Consider the following 19,266-nt stretch of genomic DNA (forward strand, 5'->3'; position numbering starts at 1 on the left):
AAAACAGTCTTCCAAACAGTGAAAAACAATATATTCCCCATTTTCACACACACACAAAGAGCTTGTTCCCGTCGATGTGTTTAAGGTGCCGTTGGAATGATTTGCCTTTCTGAAGCCACCGTTCCATTTCTCATCTTGAATTGCCTCGTAGACCCCGGCAAAGCACTCAGCGGGGACCCCTTCATCTGAGGCGGTGACGGGCTTCCTAGGGAGGGCCTCTCGGCTGCTGCCCGCCTCTTTTCTGCAGGAAGAAGGATACCCAGGCGGGTGGGGCCGGGGAGGAAGGGAAGGAGGAGGATGGCGTGATGTGGGGGCTTCTCTGGGGGCTGACGATGGTGGTGACAGCTGTGGCGTGGTCCCGGAGGAAGGAACAGGCGGTGCTGGCCTCAGGAGTGGGAGAGCTATGGTTGCCACTGCTGACACTGCAAAGGCTGAAGGCTGACATCTGCCAGACCGAGTCGGAGAGGGAGCCTCCTGGGCATTTCATTTCCGTCATGCTCCTTCCTCCCAACTTGGGAAGCAGTCTGGTTGAATACGACTCCCGCCCCCCACACCCACACCCACACCCACACCCCTCTGTTCTTTCTCTTCAGTCTATTTGGCACCAGTCTTTTATTCTCAACAAAAGCAAGCAAACAATCACAAAACACCCGCATGACACCGGTGTGGGCCTTCACCACCTGAGGCTGGTGCCCCATGCGGGTGACATGGAGCCTCTTGCAGGCTCTTTCCAGTTCTCTCCTCCAACCCTCCGAGACATGGGCTCGGACCCTACCGGTTTCCTGCTCAGAACCCCGCCGTAACTCCCCGCTCATCACAGGAGGAAATGGCAGCACACACCCCTGCTCTGTGGCCCTCCCAGACGGGGGGCTCCGTGGGGACAATGCTGAGGCCTCCTCTTCCTCCTCTGCCCCTGACCCCTCACAGTGTGGCCTGTCAGAGGGGCACTACGGGCAACAGCTTGGTAGCCAGAGGCAAAGCCAGCATCCAGGCCACCTCCAGTGGGGTCCCACAGAGCCCTTGGGCAGACCAGTGTCCTCTGCATGCAGCAAAAGATGCGTGGGGTCCACATCATGGCTCTTTCCGGGGACTCCCCTGTAAGGCCCCAAGGGTGGCTCATGAGTCAGAATCTGGCTGGTTGCCACCTTTGGGCCTGCCATGTCCAGGGAGCCAGCTGTCAGAGTGTCCATGGAGCTGCAAGAGCATGGTTGCTAGATGGAGGCGGGTGGGTAGAGCACGGAAACCTGGGAGGACACGGTGTCACAGGGACAAGGGAAACCACAGTAGCTCCAAGGAGGAGCCTTCCCTGGATGGAGTTTCTTTTGTGGGTCTCTGGCTGGGGCAGGGCACTTCTGGATGCTCTGGCCGCTGGGTGGGCTGAGCAGACACCTGTAGGTCCCTACCAGGGGAGATTGTTTCAGCCAAGGGCCTGTGACCTCAGAGGTGACACCAAGTGAGGCCTGAGTGTGCTGGCTGGTGCTCTCCCTTGCTGATTTATACACTCCCGCTCCAACTCTCTAAAATCAATCTTCCCCAATTGCCTCCTGGCTCCCAGCAGTGGCTCAGGTCTGCCCTGCATGAGTAACTACGCAATCTTCTCCCACTCCCAGGGCCCCTGCCAGAGCTCTGATGGGGGGGGGTGGGGCTAGGGGGGACACAGCCCACCCAGAGCTCTGATGGGGAAGGGTGGGGGTGGGGAACAGCCCTGCCAGAGCGCCGACGGGGAGGGGTGAAGGGTTGGGTCCACCCTAGTAGAGCTCTGATGGGGAGGGGGGAGGGGTGGCAGGGCAGCCCTCTGTGCCAGGCTCACACAATTGGCAGGGCAGGCCGTGGTCCAGAAGGGCCTGGGTGGGCAGGAGTCATGGGCAGGGCCTTCTCAAGTAATTGGTAGGCGCCCTGCCCCTATTATTTTGTAGATGTTTAGGATAATTACTTCTTTTGCATATTAATAAACACTCAGAGTTGGCAGTTGGCCTAATTTTGACATAGTTTATGTCAAAAGAAATGGCGGAGAGCTGTGATTAGCTGATTAGCTTGGGGCAAGTTTTCCTCCCACAAAGGAGCATGAAAAGCTCACTCTGCTCACCCTTTTTTTTTAAGTGTCACTTATTAGGGAATTGAGTCTCTTTAGCTAAAGATGGAGCAACTACTTAACGGGGGGGGGGGGGGGGGGGGGGGGGCCGGCCAGGTTCTCAGGGACCCTCAGCCTGGCAGTGACAGGTAGGGCCTTATGCCTCTGCCCTCCTCCCTGGAAACTGGCAAGAGGGCAGATGGACCCTCTCAGGGGTCCTGCCCGGAGGACAGAGACCTCTGAGAGTTGCTGTGTGCAGGGGGGAGGGGGAGGAAGGATGGGGGACCCCTCTTCCGTCAACTCTCCTTGGCTTTATCTGGGTCAGGGAGGTGGGAAGGGCTGTCCGGAGGTGCCACCTTCCTCTTCACCGCTTTGGCCTCTTTGGCTGTGCCACAGGCTAAAGGTGCCTGGATGTTTGCTGGCGAAATCCTACAGCAGCCCCACGAGGTGGGCACCATTAGCTCCCATCTGCCAGAAGAGGAAACCAGGGATGCTGCTGGGACTCCACACTGGCACCCTGCTTATGGTCCAGCTTGATTCCTCCCCCTATTTAAGGGACCTGCTCTCTTCCCAGCTCTGAGCTGCGTCTCCCTCTTGCAGCCCCTGGCGCCTCCTTAGCTCAGCCATGGGGACCCACATCCTTGTCTTGACAAAGAAACAAGAAGCACCCCCAACCCAAGCCCTTCAACCAGAAGTGACTTCCAGCTGTCAGATAGCTTGGGGCTGGGGTGAGGAGACCCATGGGCATGCACTGGACCCCACCTCCTGTCCATACACATATGCACACCCTCGTGTGGCCCAGGACTGGAGGGGCACCCAGCCCGGGGCCCCCTTCCTTCACAGAGCCAGTGTGGGTCACTACCCAGGGATGTTACTGCATGTGCTCAGCCTCTGTGTGAGCTCAGGCGAGTTACCTACCTCTCTGGGCCTCAGTTTTCTCATCTGTAAAATGGCATTAAGGACAAAGCCTACCTCACAGGGATGTTGTGAGGATTCCATGAGCTACGTTTGCAAAGTATTGGGGCACAGTAAGTGCTCTGGACCTGTCGTTGTTAACTAACTAACTCCCTAGGCCCATATTCAAGGCCTTGCAGGATCTGACCCTTGCTTACCTCCGGGGCCGCCCCTCTCACTCTCACATTCCGTCTTCTGTACGCTGAACTGCTTTGGTTACTCCAATTGCCCCAACCTGTGCTCAAGTCATTTTCCTTCTTAAGCAACAGCTGTCACTTCTGTCCCATCCCAGGACTGGGTCAGAGTCTCCTTCCCCCATGGTGTTCATCCCCAGGCGGGCCAGGACACCACGTCGCGGCTGAACCAGAATCCAGGTATCCACTGCCTCAGGTCACTCCCTTCTGTTCTAGAAAGGTTTCTGCTCCCCAGCCCAGGCCTCGCCCAGGCCCCGCCCCTTGCCTGCAGCCAGCACCCGGCGAGCAGACCGATCTTCCCTCCCTCCGGGGCTCCGCCCCTCCGGGTCCGCGGCACTGGAGGGGGCGGGGCAGGGACCCCGGCCTCGCCCAGGCCCCGCCCCCCTCGGTGGGTCCCGGCCGCGCTCAGCTGACGCCGCGCTTCACGTGACGCTGAGCAGGGCAAGCATGGCGGTGGCCGCCGGGTGAGTGCTGCTCGCGCCCTTGGTCCTCGCCCTCGCCGTCGCCCTGGCTCTGGCCTGGCGGCGCGGAGAGGGGCCTGGGCCTCCCGGCTGGACAGTGGGTGACAGCGCCGCCGCCGGGCCGCGTCCCCGCCGGCGCGCTCTGTGGCCGCCGGCAGCGCGCTCCGTGTCGGAGCCGCGCCGTGCCCGCAGCTCCCCGCGCCGCTGCCCCGGCACCCAGGCCCCCGCGCGCGTGGCGGCCCCTCCGTGTGGGCCGGGCGGGGCCAGCGTCGGCACGCTCGTTCACGGCCGCGACCCTCGGACGGGAAGGGGGCGTTGCCGGGGCGCCGGGGACCCGGCTCTCCCCGGAGGAGGTGGTGTTTGAGACGGGTTTGGAATCCCCTCTCCACTTCCCCGCTTCCTTCGGGGCCCAGACGTCAGCACCTTTGAGAAGCCTTCTCTAATACCTATCGTACTTTTTGTAGCCCTGTCACCAGCTGGTAAATTGTAGAGTAGCTGATTTTTACTTGTTCTTGTCTTCTCCTATTTAGAATGAAAGGTCATGCCTTTCTCCTCCTCACTCCTGGGCCTCACTTGTACGGGGTCTTGCACACAGTAGGTGCTGCATAAATGCTGCTGCATGAAAGAATGGGTGAGCGGACTTAGTGGAAGGGAGTGTGGACAGATGGGTTCAGTGAAGCGTTGGGGAGAGTGTCCCAGATGAGGGAACATCGGGCAAAAGTTGAGAGATCAAGGTTGAGAGTTCGGCTTGTTCTGGGGACGAGATTGGAGTGCGTCCTGGTGCTGCAGGGTGTGGTGCCCCAGGTGGCTTCTCCAGACCGTAACCTGTGGGACTGGACCTCTGAGGGTTTAATCTGCTCACGTCTGGTGTTTAGACCACGGCTCCCCTGTGTGTGTGAGTTCAGGGGGAGGCCCAGTCCTGGGGAAGGGCTGTGGTGCTGGGGGCTGGGAGGGGCAGGGATAAAGAGGGGCACTGCCCCAGATGCCAGACTGGGGACTGAGACTGGAATGGCGAACCTGGTGGACTGAATGCATCTGTGTTTTGGGGAGGTGGGGAGAATGGCAACAGAAAATGCCCCCTCAGTTGGCCCCTAAGGTTGGGAGAGCTTAGGACACACAAATCAAACGTTGAGTGGGCACCTGCTGTATTCCAGGAGCAGGCTGGGCCTACTCTTGGATGTTCACGGACCCCTGGGCAGATGGACGAATGGGACTCTGTTGTCTGTCTGTCTCTGGTCTTGGTGTGCACCATGGAGAGGCAGGGGCTCTGAGCACGGGAGAGTGTGGACAGCCTTCACTCCCCGGATGACATTTATGTGGGTCCTCGAGCACCCCTCAGCCAGAGAACTGTGCGTACAAAGTCCTGGATGAGTGTCAAGGAGCCCAGGTTGCTCCTTGAACCCAGCCTGTGACCCTGTCTTAAAGAGCAGGGTGAGCAGTAGGTGCAGGCCAGTGCCCGGACGTGGATCTGTTCCCCCTGTATCTGGGCCGGCCATGTGGTCACAGGGAGTTCCAGGGGCTGCATTTGGCTTCAGGGCTTCATGCTGGCCTGAGGCCTGCACTCTCCTGCAGGTGCAGAGGAGCCAGGCTGGTGACTGGACTGCGGGGAGCCTGGAGCTGGCTGAATCCTGGAAGGAGGTCTTAGAGCAAAGCTGATTCTCTGGGCCGTGGCAGGGGGTGGGCAAGGGGTAAAACACAGTGACAGTGGTCTTGGAGAGGTGCTCTGTTGGAAGGGAGGCCTGACAGATGCAGGGAGCTTGACAGGGCTTCCTTGGCAAGAGCCATCCCAGGCTGGTATGGGGCTGCACTGCTGGACTGAGCCTGAGGTCAAGCCCCAGCAGCTTCTTTAAGGGGAGGAGGTATTGGGTTTGTTTCCAGCAACGCTCCGTGCCCAGCTACGCACACAGGACAGATCAGTGTCGGGTGTAATGAGGCCCCGCGCCATCAAGTCATGGCCATGGGCTGCCTGTAGAGTCCTCCCAGAGCCTGGGCCAGGGGCGCCCGTGAGTCCTGCGGAGTTTGCTCTGTGTGGTTTGGGAAGCAGCGGAAGCCGGGGAAGCCCTAAGCTGGCATCTCAGAGTCAGCTAGAAACTCGAGATGCTCCTCGGGGAGTGTTTCAGGGTTGATCCTGCTCTGTCCTGCCAGCCTGGGCAGGGACTTTGAGTTTGAGACAGAGGGTCCCACTGCCCCCAGAGGGTCTGCTCTGAGGTCACCCCAGGCCTCCCGTGGCACTTGGTGGGAGGGAGCCTGCCTTCTCCTTGAGATTTCCTTGGACAGAGGTCAGACTTCCCTGCTGCCCCGGACCTGCCTGCATCTGCTTCCCCACGGGGCTTGTTCCTCTCTCCTCTTCGCTTTGTCCCCTCACCTGCTGGCCCCACAGTGCCCTCGTCCTCTGACTTAATCGCTCTCATACTTGCAGACCCAGTTTAGATGGTTCCTCCTCCTAGAAGCCTTTCTCAGTCCCCCTCCCTCGTGACCTCCAGGAGAGACTTCCTGCTCAGAACTCTACAGAATCCCAGTTCTTTCCACCCGCAGGACACTTGCCACGGCTGCCCACCTGCCCATCGTGGTCGGGGGTGGGGTTGCTTCCCCTCTTGCCATCCTTGGAGCCCATGGACCCATTCAGTTTGTATCTCCAGGGCCAGCCTGTGGCCTCCATGTAATTGGTGCTCATGACATGGTGCCGAATGGATAAAAGGGCTATTTACTCTAAGCTAGTCCAACAGTCCATCCTGCTTTCATGATTGAGGAAGGGAGTTGTGGGTGGGAGGGTGCACAGAGTTCTGACTAGGATGAAGAGGAGTCTAATTCTTTAAGTGAACGGCTTAAGGGGAGCCGTTGCCCAGCGAGAAGCAGCAGGTGAGCTGCCCTGGGTGTGTACCTATTGGGTTGTAGGTCAGGCTGGAGTCAGCATTTTCCTGGGGAGAAAGTATCTGGAGGAGTTGGGTTCTGGATCAGAGCCTGTCCCCACCTTCATGTGAACCTTGTGCTCTGGGAGCAGAGGTGCCAGGCTGACCCTGGGGCTGCGGTACGGATGGGTCTGTGGAAGGCAGGCTGGCCACTGAGTGCCCCATGCCTTCTCCGGGCCTGGTCCTGACTCCACACAGCCCTCTCTCTGTCCCTGTGTGTGCTCAGCCCCCTGACCCTCAGGAGAGAGGGAAGTGGGGTGGGAGGTGCTGGCCAGCTGCTGTGAGGCCCCTTCCAGCCAGGGGAGCGGACTGGCTGTGGCTGAGGAAGCAGGCCGGTCCTTGGCTGGCTTCTCTTGCTGGGAGCATGGCCCCATCCAGAAGAGGCTTCACATGCCAGTGCAGGGATCTTGTCCTTGTCCGTGCCATGGACCCCATGGGCACTGGTGAGACCTTTGTACCCTTCTCAGCATGTTTTAAAATGCATGAAATAAAATATAGACGATTACAGGAAAAAGCAATTATATTGAAATGCACCTATGAAAATGTTAAAAAATAAATTTGTAATTTAGTGATACATGCTTCTTTGTTAACACATTAAGCATTAAAGTGAACAGCGGGCCTAATACCACCTTAATTTTGAAGTAGTGCTGAGCAGAAGTGGTATTTTGAGATACTGTGGCAGCAGTAATGTGGTATGGAAATACCTGTGCTTTCTGTTGGACGCATTCACACACACTGCTGATACCGCTGTAGTTAGCTGCTTACATTAATAATTGAGGAAGATGTAAATTTGAAAGAGAAGCTAGAGAAAATAAAGATACAGTTTTTTCCCATCCAAGTAGATAGAGACCCTGAGTTCTCTATGTGAATCCCCAGGGGTCCTCGGGCCTTGGAGGAGAACCTCGCAGGTGACTTGAGAGCAGAGGAGACGGTGGCTCAGTTCTGATTTGGGGTGACAGGGATGGGTTGTGGGGGCGGTGGCATGACCCTTTCCCTGGGGGCTGACTCCACTCCTGGTCACTCTGTTTGTGGCCCTGGCCACTTACTCAGCCTTGGCGGTTGGCAGGGGGCGGGCTGGCCGGTGGGGGCCAGAGCTCGTTCTGTGAGTCTCTGATGTCCTGGAGCCATTGTCCACCAGCCCCTGCTGCCTTCCCCAAGCATTGCCTGTGTCCTCAGCTGCCTGCACTAAAGCATACCTTATTTACGCTGGCACTTGGGGATGAACTGCCTTCAGCCTTTGAAATTCTGGGTGCTAGTTAGCAGACGTGCCCGCAGATGCCAGCGCAGGTGTTTTATTAGAGCTGCTTTTGCTGAACTTGCAGGGAGAGGTCACCCCCGTTGGCTCTGGGCCCAGCAGTCTCTCCCAGGGTTTGGTTTACGCCTTTTACGCCAAGAGCAATCAGAGGGCATGTCTCTATAAACCTTGATTCCGGGTGTTCTGCGGTGATGAATGACCACAGCACGTCGGCCTGTGAGGGCCCCAGGCTGGGCTGCCTGTCTCTGTTCTGGCTGAGGCCACGCAGGGTTAGGTGGGATTGTAACTTTTCTTCACAGTGGCAGCTGACTGCTCACGGAGAGGGGGCCCTTGTCAAGTTTCCCGTCTTCATCTGAGCAGCGTGGCCCTTGGTCCGGAAGCCCCGGTCTCAGTGCCCTGAGGGATTTAGGCCTCTCAGAAGGTTCTGGACAAGAGGAAGCCCAACCTTTTGGAGAGCCTTCCAGGTTGGGGCGTGGTGGCAGACCAAGTGGAGCTGGCGCTTGGTGTGTTGAAGGAGGGAGGCCAGGCAGAGGGCGAGGATGGTGCTGGGATGAGGGGGCAGGGCTGGGCCCTGCAGGCTGGGGGCCCAGGGTGGGCATTTTCAGCCAGTTGTGCTGTTGAGTCCATGTGGATCTGGTCAACTTTGGCTGAGGCCCCACGTGCAGCAGCGCCTCAGAATTGTTCTCTCTCGGCCGTGGGGGGGTCTGTAGAGACAGCTTCCCCCTGTGCCCACCCCCCTCTGTGGGCTTTGCTGAGTGAGGGGAAAGAGTGTGTGGGGCCGTGGGGCACCCTGTGCAGGCATGCTGGTGGCTGCACTTTCAGTTCCTGACAGCGTGGCCAGCTGGGATGCGGGCATGTTTACGAACTGTTATCTCTACCCCTTCATCCTTGCAGCTGAGCATGGCAGGAAAGCAGCCTGGCTTAGAGGAAGCCCTGGCTCCTTGTGTCCTCTCTCCTGGGAGGGAGAGGGAGGGCCCGTGCCTGGGGAGGACGGGTGGGCCTTCCAGTTCTGACAGCATGTGTGGGGTGTGCACAACCCCTCCACCCTTCCTGTCCAGGCCAGGGCCCGAGGGTTCTGCTTCCTGCCCCCCTGGGGCTGATGTGGCCACTTCTCCTCTGCACAGCTGTTTGTGTGGCCCCATGTTGTGACAGTTGTTCACTCAGCAGATGTTTATGGAGCACTTGCAGGGTGCCAGGCAGGGTGCTAGGCACTAGGCAGTGGTGGCTGGAGCAGACCCAGGGCTCTGTCTTTGTGGGGTTACAGTCCAGCGGGTGGAGGCGGACCTCGCCAGTGAGCCCCAGCAAACGCGCTGCATTTGTGTTAGAAGGAGAATGTGTCCTTTCAGCCGGGGACCTGCCTGAGCCCGTTGTTCACGCAGAGGGGTGACTGAAGAGAATTTAATGTAGAGTCGGTTTACAGAGCTAGGGGCAGGGAACAGGAGCCTGGGAGGGGAGAGGAGCAGCTGGTCGGGAACCAGCCAGGGCTGTGCCATGGCCCCAGGTGGAGGGACTACCAGCCATCGTAGCTCCAGGTTCGCACACGGAAGGAGCTGGGAATGGATTCTTGGTCCTCCTCCTGCTCCTCCCTCCCCTCCGTCCAGTGGCTAAACCCCGCTGGAGGCCAGAGGCAGGGAACATGGGGAACATGCCAATGGAGTCCTTGTAGGCCAGCCCTGGGCAGAGTGGGGATAGAGCTGCAGGTTTAAGGGGGAAGCCAGGAGGACCATCCAGAGCAGGTGGCATTGGAGCCAAAAGGTGCAGGAGGTGTCACTTGCTTGTGTGTCCCTGCCTCTGAGTGTCCCAGGGCCAGGTGAGTGCAGGAGGTCCTGAGGCCTCTTTATGGCCGCATGCGGTGGGGGAAGGGTCTACCTGCCCACCTGTCACCGCCGTCCAGGCAGGGCCCTTTCTCATGTGCCAGCTCTGAGCTGTCCCTACCCTCCTCAATCTCCACGCCCACTCGCTCCCCCTGGCCCAAGAGATCCTGCCTCACTCCTCCTCTTCTCCCTGGGCCTGCCCCACCCGCCCTCCTACCCCAGCCCAGCCCACCTGCTGGGACTGCCCTCCCTCCCTCCGTTTAGTGTTCATTCGGCACCTAATCACTCATTCCGCCCTCTTTTAAGTGCCGGGAAGGAGGCAAGGGCTCTGGTTACTGGAGCTTCATTTTACCTGGGGAGACAGGCAAGGAAGTACGTGCTGTTAGACAGTGATGCGTGCTATAGAGAGGAATGAAGGGACAGGGGGTTAAGGTTAGGATGGGGGTATTGGAAGAGCTTCTGGGAAGGGGGCATTTCTGCAGAGGCCTGGATAAAGCAAGAACGGGAGCAGTGCAGGCACTGGGAGAAGAACGTTCCCCACAGGGAACAGCAGCAGCAAAGCTCCTGAGTGGGAGCGTTCTCGGGACTTAGGGAAGAGGGAGAATGCCAGTGCATTCTTGGGGTGGGTCAGGGGCTGGATCCCTCAGCGCCTGGTAGCTGTCAGGTAAGTCTGCACTTTGTTCGAGAGCACTGGAAAGTCGGAGGGGTAGAGCAGGGGGCAGTGCCTTCTCAGATTTGCTTTTATAAAGGGTCCCTCTGGGTGGGTGCCTGGCAGGCAGTGGGGGAAGCTGGGATGAGAGAGCAGTGGCCAGTTCCCAGTTCCCTGCAGTTGTCCAGACAGGAGGTGGGGATGAGCCACACTGGGGACGAAGGGGTCAGGTGCTGGCTGTGTATTGAAGCGAGAGGCCACAGGCTCTGTGAGAGAGGAATTGAGGATGCCAGCGCCACTGAGAGGGCACAGGGGACTGGGGAGGGGCGGGTTTGGTGGAGCAGGAGGAGGCAGGGCGTCTGGGGAGGGGTGGCAGGTGGCCATGGCATTTGTGAATCTGGAGGGGGGTATCATGGGCCTGTGGGTGTCATGGTTCTTAAAGCCAAGGGAGTAGGTAGGCTTGGCTGTGCTGGGGGAGGCAGTGCTGTTAGGGAAGAAGTCCCAGGACCTAGCCCAGGGCCTCCAGCACAGAGGTCAGCTGAGGAGAGAGGGAGACCAAGGATGGAAAGAAGCCTGGAGGGGCTGGTGCTGGGCCAGGTTTCAGCAGAGAGAGTGGCCCGTAGTGTCCTGGGCACCGAGAGGCCCATTGAGGCCTGGAAACCTACCTGCAGATTCAAGAGTGTGGGGTCTTGTGGGCTGGCAGAGGCAGCAGTGCGGGAGGGGGTGGGCCAAGGCCTGATGGGGTGGACTGAGGAGAGCGAGGGCCCCCAGGACATGGGGACGGTGGGCTTGGGTGACTCTTCAGAGGATATTTACCACAAAAGGGAGAGGGAAATGGACTGACGGAGGGCATGGAGGGTCAAGGGAAGTGTTTTTATTTTTTTTTTTCAGTTTAAGGCAAGTGAGGTTCTTGTACCTCTGGATGCTGAGAATGATCCTGCAGAGGGGAAAATGGATGCTGAATAGGCATGGGGGTGGGGCAGGCCACAGCAGGCAGAGGAGAAGCCCCAGGTGGGGGCAGCTGGCTGGAGGGTCCAGAGGCAGGTCGGGTTTGGGGTGTGGGGGCTGGGAGGATCAGCTGTGTTTCCTCCATGAAAAGGAAGCCAGCGTAGGGGTGAGGAGAGACACTCGCCTGCTCCCCCAGGCCTGGCCCCGCCCTGCCTCCCATAAGGTCTCAGCAGCTTCTTCCTTGCTGTCTACTCTCCTCCAGGTCAGCATCCCTCGGGCTGCCGCTCACGGGGCCATGTCGCCTTGGTTCCCCCTCAGTCACTTCGCACACACTTGCCAGGCTCCCCTCAGCCCTACACTCAGGGCCCTGGGGGGGGCGTGTGTGTGTTGGGGACAGATGGGTGTCCCAGCTGAGGAACAACCAGCCCTGGCTCATGGCAGGGACTGAGTGCTCTCTGGGCCAGATCACGTTTCTCACGTGGATAGTAAGCTCCTTGAGGATGGGAGTTGAGTGGGTGCATCTCGAAACCATTGCAGGCTTTCCCTCTCGGGGCCTCACCTGCCCGCTGGTTAAACAGAGCTAGCTGTCCATGGTCCTCACTTGTGGTCTAGTGCTCCGGGACAGCAGGGGACGGTGTGGTCCTTGGGCGGCCCAGGGAGGGGCTGTTTCTGAGTCACCGGCAGGTCGAACTTGGACCCGCTTGCCATGTGCTAATGGGGGTCCCCTGGCAGGCTCAGCCCTCCAGCTGCCTCAGACCACGGGTAGGGGACAAGCTTGGCAGTGCTAACAGAGGCCCATGTGGCGGTGTATGCTTGTGTCTTTGCAGACCTTCATTTTGGCTGGGGAACGAAACCCTGAAGGTGCCCCTGGCACTGTTCGCCCTGAACCGGCAGCGCCTGTGCGAGCGCCTGCGGGCGAGCCCGGCCGTGCAGGCCCGCTCCGTCGTGCTGCTGCAGGGCGGGGAAGAGACCCAGCGCTACTGCACCGACACTGGCGTCCTCTTCCGCCAGGTGAGCCTGGCCACTTCTTCCATCCCCGGCTCCGAGCATGCACCAGTCCTCTCATGGTCCCGTTCACCCTCCTCCAGCACTGGGCCTGGTGGGTGTGGAGCAGCTTTGTCCCCAAGGGGGCCCTCTGGAGAGGCCCTCTGAAGGCAGACTGGGGCCTGGAAGCCCAGAGGGCCAACATTCTGGGGGGCAGAGCTGTCACCAGCCAGCCTCAGCTCTCTCAGGTCTGAGTATGGAACAATGATATTCCTGAGGGAGCAAGCAAGCAAGGCTTCATGGAGGAGGCGACATTTGGTGTGGGTCCCGAAGGCCAGGGTGAATTCTGACAGGTAGAGCTAGGGTTGGGTGTTCCATGTGGGAGGATGGTGTCCACAGGAGTGGGTGAGCAGAGGGTGGGCTGGGCAGCTCTCCCTGGCCGGGGAGAGGTGCAGATGGGGAGGGCTGAGTTCAGATTCTGCCTGCAGCAAGAGGACGGGGTTACAGAGGCCTGGGAGATGGCATGTGACTGGGCGGCTCCTCTGAGCAGGAGTCAGAGGCTGGGCTTTCGTCCCGGCTTTGCCGGTGCTGATCCCATGAGCCTCACCGGGCCTCCGCCTTGGTTTGCTCACCTGGGAAGTGGTCCAGGGGCTCCTTGTGGTTCTGGAACCCTGTGGGGTAGTGGGCAGCCCAGCTGCAGGAAGCCAGCCTGCATGTGGTGGCCTTGGCTGCGGAATGCTGGAATCACTCAATTCCCGGGGACAGGAGCGAGGACACCTGAGAGAAGCGTTCCCCAGAAAGCCAGGGAGACCCTGAGCTGGCCCCAGTCTTGTCACTCCTGCATTGTACCCACTTTACAGATGAGGAAACTGAGGCTCGGAGGGGAAATGACTTGCCGGAGGTGGTGCTGGAGTTAATTAGAACCCCATCTCCGACTCCAAGTTTAGTCTTCTCTTCTCTCTGCCAAGCCCTGGGGCCAGACACGAGGGGGACCCAGAACCTCCCTGGAGGCAGGCTGAGCCGCGGGGGCATGGCCATCCGGCATCCAGGTCAGGGAGGGGCAGGGGCACGAGAGGGGGAGCTGAGTGTGGAGAGGAGGGGGCAAGGCGTGGCCTCCCCAGCTGGACTGTGCACCCTGCGGGGCACAGAGGGCCCGAGATCCAATGCTGAGAGCGATGGCTCAGGCCTTTCACTGAAGGCGCCTCCTGCGGGCATGCTTCTCTCAGCTACATAGTTCTTGCTGCCCCGAGCCTGCAGTCTTCTGGTTGCTGGAGACATGGAGGTCTACATAAGTTTTTTCTGATCAGTCTTGATGCTTCGTGAGGTTCACATATTCCGTGGATTAAAAACTGATCTCCTGAATTCAGCTGTTGGCTCCCCTACTGATGTTATGCGAGGTTAATTTTAGCAGAACTCTGCCTCCACTTCATACCTTTATAACGTCATCATTTTAGCACAGTGTTTATTGCTAAACACTGAAGTCATGTGCTGCCCTGGAGATGGGAGAAGGAAGAAAGAAGTCCTAAATGGAGGAGTCCATTTCCGGGCCCATGTCGCCCTGGGTGTGTAGGTGGCATCTTGCCTGCTTGCAGGCAGTGGGGGTGGCGGAGAGGTGTGGGCAGGGCTGAGCTGACCTGCAGTGCTGCTGGGCACCCGTGTCCTAGTGTGCCCTGTCAGGGGCCTTAAGGGGGTGGCCAGTGAGGTGGGGGTGCAGGCAGGGCTTGGGATCATCAGAGGCCCCCCGCCAAATCCTGGAAGGACGAGATGGGCAGCCTGCAGTCGGAGTGGGGAGAAGTGTGCTAAGGTAGAGGGGTGTGTGAGACTGGGGTCAGTCTGCGAGGTCAGTGGGCCTGAGTGGACTCTCTTGGGTACAGGAAGGAAGGCATTCAGCCCACTGCCCCACCTCCCTCCACGGCCCCACCTCCCTGCTTGTGTCTCATGCTTCTGTCCTGCTGACTGGGTAACCACGGTCCTTGCTCCCCCCACAGGAGTCCTTCTTCCACTGGGCATTCGGCGTGACCGAGCCAAACTGCTACGGCGCGATTGACGTTGACACTGGAAAGTCGATCCTGTTTGTGCCCAGGCTTCCTGCCAGCCATGCCACCTGGATGGGAAAGTAAGGAACAGTCTAAGCTGTGTGACTGTGCCTTCTGACTGCTCACCGGAGGGCAGGTGCAGGGCCAGCCCGTGGGTGGCAAGGAGGGAAGGAGTCCCAGGAGGGAGGGTTGGTGGTCAGGCGCCTTGACAGCTGTTCTGGGCCAGAGCCCTGCCCGCTTGGCTGGGAAGGGGCGCCAGAGCTGGAGCCACAGGCATGGTCATGTTTGTGTGGAGGTACTACTATTGACCTTGAAATCCTGGATGCCCAGCTTTGTTAAAATGCCTGAGGCTGTGGCCCCAGTGGACTGTCACTCCTGCATGGCATCCATGGAGGGTGGCCCCACCTTGGGTGTGGTGGGGGTTGGCTCGGGTCAAGGAGGGCAGCCCAGGGCCCTTCTTGGAGGCCCATCACCAGCGTGCAGGGCAGTACTGGATGCCTGTGGTGTGCCCACCCTGGACTGAGCTATGCAGGGCCACAGATGTGGGTCCTGCCTCAGTTGGCTCACCTGTGAGACGGGGCGGAGGCTCCAGGTGGTGCCATGTGAGAAGTGCTGGCCCGGAGCTTGTCCCTGATCGTCCACAGCCCCACCAGTTCTGGGGCCCTCGGCCGCGTCCACCCCTCCCTGGAGCCCTTCCTGCCTTCTCAGAGCCACTGAGGCAGAGCTGTACCTAACCAGGGACGCTTAAGGTGATAAGAGGACCTGCTAAATACTCACCACCTTCCGGGGTGTTGTTTCTGCCTGGAGAGTGATTATTCTGGGCCGAGGTACAAATTGCAGCCTATGCTGCCTCGTGTCCCCAAGCACTCATTACCAGGTGGGCAGGCGGGTCTGTGGCTGATTTGAATGACAAGGCACCTGGCTGCTGCAGGGACTGCTCTCTGTGCGAGGCCAGGCACGGCCTCCCGCACTGCCTCTGCTTTGTGCGCCATCCTCCCCCACCAGCCCTTTGGTGCAGACTGCATCGTCTCCTTTGTTGGCCTGGCGGGTACCTCCTCTGCCATCCTGGGGTGAGGGGCGCAGGCTCCCAGGTTGGCAGCAGTTCTGCTCTGAGGCCACTCAGCAGGATCGTGGGCCCTGGGCCTGCGGCTTCGCCGTGAGGATGGCTTTGAGCAAGCACAGTCAGCAGAATAGTAGTGGGCCGTGCTCCCTTGGCGGGCAGGGTGCTTTCCTGGCCCTGGGGAGGGAGTGGACGTGCCCAATCCAGCTGGCCTTTGGCGTGGGTGGCTGGGCTACCACTTAGGTTCTGGCCCTCTCAGAGGCCCTGGGGCGGATGGCACAGACTTTTTCCTGCTGTGTTGTGAGCAGGTTCCCACCGACCTCCACGCCTGGGTTAGAGAGGGCACCGGAACGCTGTGCTGCCTCCTTGCCAGAGGAAGGAGCGGGGCATTGGGCACGGCTGAGCCGGGCACGGTGAGGGCCCCCAAGGCTCCGCACTGCCCCAGGCCTGGGAGGTCATGTGGCAGGAGCCCTGGGGAGGAGGCCAGCCGAGCTCGATGTCTTCCCTGTGCTCTGGACCTCTTGCCCACGCAGTCACAGAGTGTCTTGTACTTGCTGAGAATTGGCCTCAGGTTTGGCCTGGGGTGGGCTCTCCTCAGTCTGTTCATCCAGGGCCCCTCCTCCTGCTAGAGCAGAAGATCCAGTCCAGCAGACACGGTGCTCCTGGGAAGGTGGTTCCCACCCGACTCTTGCCTCCCTATCCTGCTGTGACCTTTACTGTCCACCTTTACTCTATTCCTGGCTGAAGCCTTACGGCTGCCCTCTTATGAAGAGGAGATGGGCTCAGCCTGATGCCGTGGCCTGTGTGGGTCCCGTGGCCTGGTCTTGCGGGAAGCTTCCCTGACCTCTGCGTGTAGGTCACAGGGCTTGCGAGCGGGTCTGGCCATTCTTGGGGCCTCCGATTCCTTGTCTGTGGAACCTTGATGATCCTGCTCGTGAAGCACCACCAGGGCTGTAGTAGCGGTGATGGTCACTGTGGGGACGGTTACCCTGTGATACTGAGATGAGGTGGTGAGGATGCAGGGGACAAACAGACTGGAATGTCCAAAAATGGCCACAGCAATGTTTGTGGCCGTTCCTTGTGCAGAGGTAGAATCTTTTCCCTGCTTGGCTCTGGTCAAGACCTGGTGCCCGAGTCAATGTGTGAACATGGCAGGGTCACTGGGTGACTTCTGAGGCTAGACTGGAAAGTGCACTATAGCTTCCACGTGGTTCTCACTCACGGCACACTTGCTCTGGAACCCAGCGCCACACCGCAAGACAGCCCAAGCTCACCCATGTGGAGAGGCCACGTGGAGAGGGGCGGAGGCCCGGCGGACAGCCAGCCCCACCCACTAAAGTGGGCAACTCCAGGCCCAGCCCTCGTGGAGCAGAGACAAGCCTCCTCTCAGGGCTCTGTCCTTCAGAGTTGGGGAACACGCTGGATGGTTTCTCGCTCCCCTGTGTGTTGGGGTGGTCTGTCACGCAGCCCTGGTAACTGAGAGTTTAGATCTGGTCCTTTGAGAGGATCTCCCAGAATGCTTCCTGCGCTCTGAGCGGACCCAGAGGTGTAGCTTCAGCCCTGCCTGCCTGTGGCACCTCCGGGAATAGCCGGGCCCCTGTGCCTGGGCAGCACCCACGGCTCGACCTGGCTGCCCTCTCAGCCTCCTCATGGCCCTGCCTCCTGGCTCTGGGGGTGCGGGATGTCTTGCTGCTCAGAGCCAGTGCTGCAGTAGATGCTGCCCCCTGAGAGGTGGGCGTGGATGGCCGTGCAGGGAGGGGCTGTGCGGGACCTCACCTGGGGTTCTGCCTGGAGAGGCGGGAGCTCAGCGCATCCCCACTTCTTTTTATGGAGAGCCGACTCCTGTGAAAAGTCGGGAGTGCCTGTCCGTGGGTGGAGGGTGGGCATCCTCCAGGGCTGTGGGAGGACTGGCCCGGTGCCTGCCTCAGGGACTCCACTGTCCAGCAGGAAAACCTAAGCAAATCTCACTGTCTTTCCCCATGGCCACCATTTGGGGAGCCAAATGGCACTCAGCTTGAGGGTTTAAAGCCTGGGACCTGACTGGTCAGGGAATGGCTGTCCGTGGTCGGCTTTCCTGGAGGGTCGTCTTCGGTAATACAAGGGTGACGTTCTGCACCTTGGCCAGGGCTGGGTTTCATTTAGCGCCGCTGGTAAAAGTCCTCCTTTTGTCTGTCCCTGCTTTGCTGGGCCACCTGCTTGACGGTGCAGACATACGGATTTGGGTGATCTCTGAGGGTACAGATAGGTCTGCAGAGTGGGTCTGCCCTGTCGGAAAGGCCCCATGTGCACACTGGGCAGGCCAGACTGAGCAGCCCTGTCCCGAGGGGCATCCGGTCCCACAGCAGAGCTAGACTCTCTTCTCCTGCAGGTCTGGCCCCCTCTCTGGCCACCCCGCAGGCCTTTCCCTTCCTCTGCTCTGCTGCGACCTGCTAGTCCCCGTGTCCCGAGCCTTGGGGAGAGAGGCAGTGGTGAAGGGCTTGGTTGTTTGGGGCTGGAGTTGGGGAGTGGCCAGATCTGATTGTGTGTGGCTGTTTGCAGACACTCATAATCAATAGGGCTGGTGCAAGGCTGGGATTACCTGGCCTTTGCAATCAACACCCACCAGACTGGACGTTTGACCTTCGGCTCCTCAGCTTCCTTTTGAGTCTCTGTCTGATGGCTTTTGAAAATCCATCTGGCGGATGCTGCAATCCGAAGTCGCCCAGGGAAACAGCACCCCTGTCTGCAGATCTGCCGCTTCCTGTGTGAGCAGCCTGTCCTGTCGTCAGGGCTGCAGATGCAAGGGGCCTGTGGGCAGCCTGGTGCCTGGCCTGTCCCTCACCCCAGGCCTTTTTTGGGGCAGGAGTGTGGTAGCTTCTAATTCATTTTTATTTGGAGTCACTGCTTACAAAAGTCCAACTTCTTTAATGTGAGAGTGTTTCCCATTGTTTTTAGCAGAAGCAGGCTTAGCCAATGGCAGCTTTGGCTGTCCGGGGGTCTGGGGTCCTCTGAGCAGGTGGGAAATTGCCTCTGTGATTCCACATCCTGCATGGCTTTAGCCTGTAGGGGCTGAGTTGGGGGCCAAGTTTGGGGACCCTCCCGGCACCTTTGCAGCTTGGCTGAGCTCTACTTCCATCCCTGGCTGAGCCCCGGGCTTGGAACGTGAGACAGTGTGCCCGGCCTGGGGTTTGTAGGGAGCTGGGGGCCTGTCCTGCTGAGGGCGCTGCCCAGGGGGACTGTGAGTGAGTCTCTCCAGGCCTGAGCCCTGAGGCCCTGAGCACTGTTTTTTTTTGGTTCAGGAAGGAAGGTACGTTTGTGGGGGGTAGTGTGTTGTTCTGTGGTATGTGCATGGTGTAGGGGTTGGGGTGTGTATTTGGGGTAGGGGGTATGGGTGTTCGTGTGGTATTTGTGTGTGGTGTGTATGTATGTGGTGTGTGTATGTGAGGGGATGTTTGTGTGGTGTGTGTGTGGTGTGGTGTGTGTGCATAGTTTTTCAGAGTCACTGCCCCGACCCTGTCCACACACCTGGGTCATGAGGACCAAGGCTTCGTGGTGGGTGTGTCTTCAGGGAGAACTGACATGGGATGCGGGCCTTCCTGGACAGGGCTGAGGGAGCCCTTTGGCTCTTACTCTAGGCGGTAGGGGAGCCTGACCCCAGCAGCCCGTGGCCTGGCTGTTCACGGGCCCTGTCTTGGTCACCTCTGCTCCTCCCTGGCCCTGGGCCCTGCCCTCCTAGGCTCTCTGGGAAGTGCCACGGCCGCGTCTTGAGTGTGGTCTCGGGTCAGGGCCGTGCTGCTTTGCGGAGATCCGATTTTCTCTGACAAGCTTGTGGAACCTGGATGTGGTGGCCAGATGTCCCTTCCAGAGCGAGTGGCGGGGTCGTGCGTGAGCAGAGTGAAGGCAGCAGCGTTGTTTGGGGGCCGAAGGCCGCCTCGGCCGCTGGACATTGTTG

The 19,266-nt window shown here is 59.6% G+C and overlaps 1 protein-coding gene across 2 annotated transcripts in view; it reads left to right on the forward strand.

Annotated features, from left to right (window-relative positions):
* The first annotated feature begins 3,600 nt into the window (after nt 1-3,600).
* The window catches only part of PEPD (peptidase D), a 119,093-nt gene continuing 103,427 nt past the window's right edge, over nt 3,601-19,266 (forward strand). For both annotated transcript variants that reach the window (XM_046681643.1, XM_046681644.1), the window contains exons 1-3: nt 3,601-3,683; nt 12,083-12,266; nt 14,228-14,355. In XM_046681643.1, coding sequence (XP_046537599.1) covers nt 3,667-3,683; nt 12,083-12,266; nt 14,228-14,355 — 329 coding nt within the window. In that variant the 5' untranslated portion in view covers nt 3,601-3,666. The remainder of the gene's footprint in view (nt 3,684-12,082; nt 12,267-14,227; nt 14,356-19,266) is intronic.

Source organism: Equus quagga, chromosome 13 (genome assembly GCF_021613505.1).
Source record: "Equus quagga isolate Etosha38 chromosome 13, UCLA_HA_Equagga_1.0, whole genome shotgun sequence".
NCBI lineage: Eukaryota > Metazoa > Chordata > Mammalia > Perissodactyla > Equidae > Equus > Equus quagga.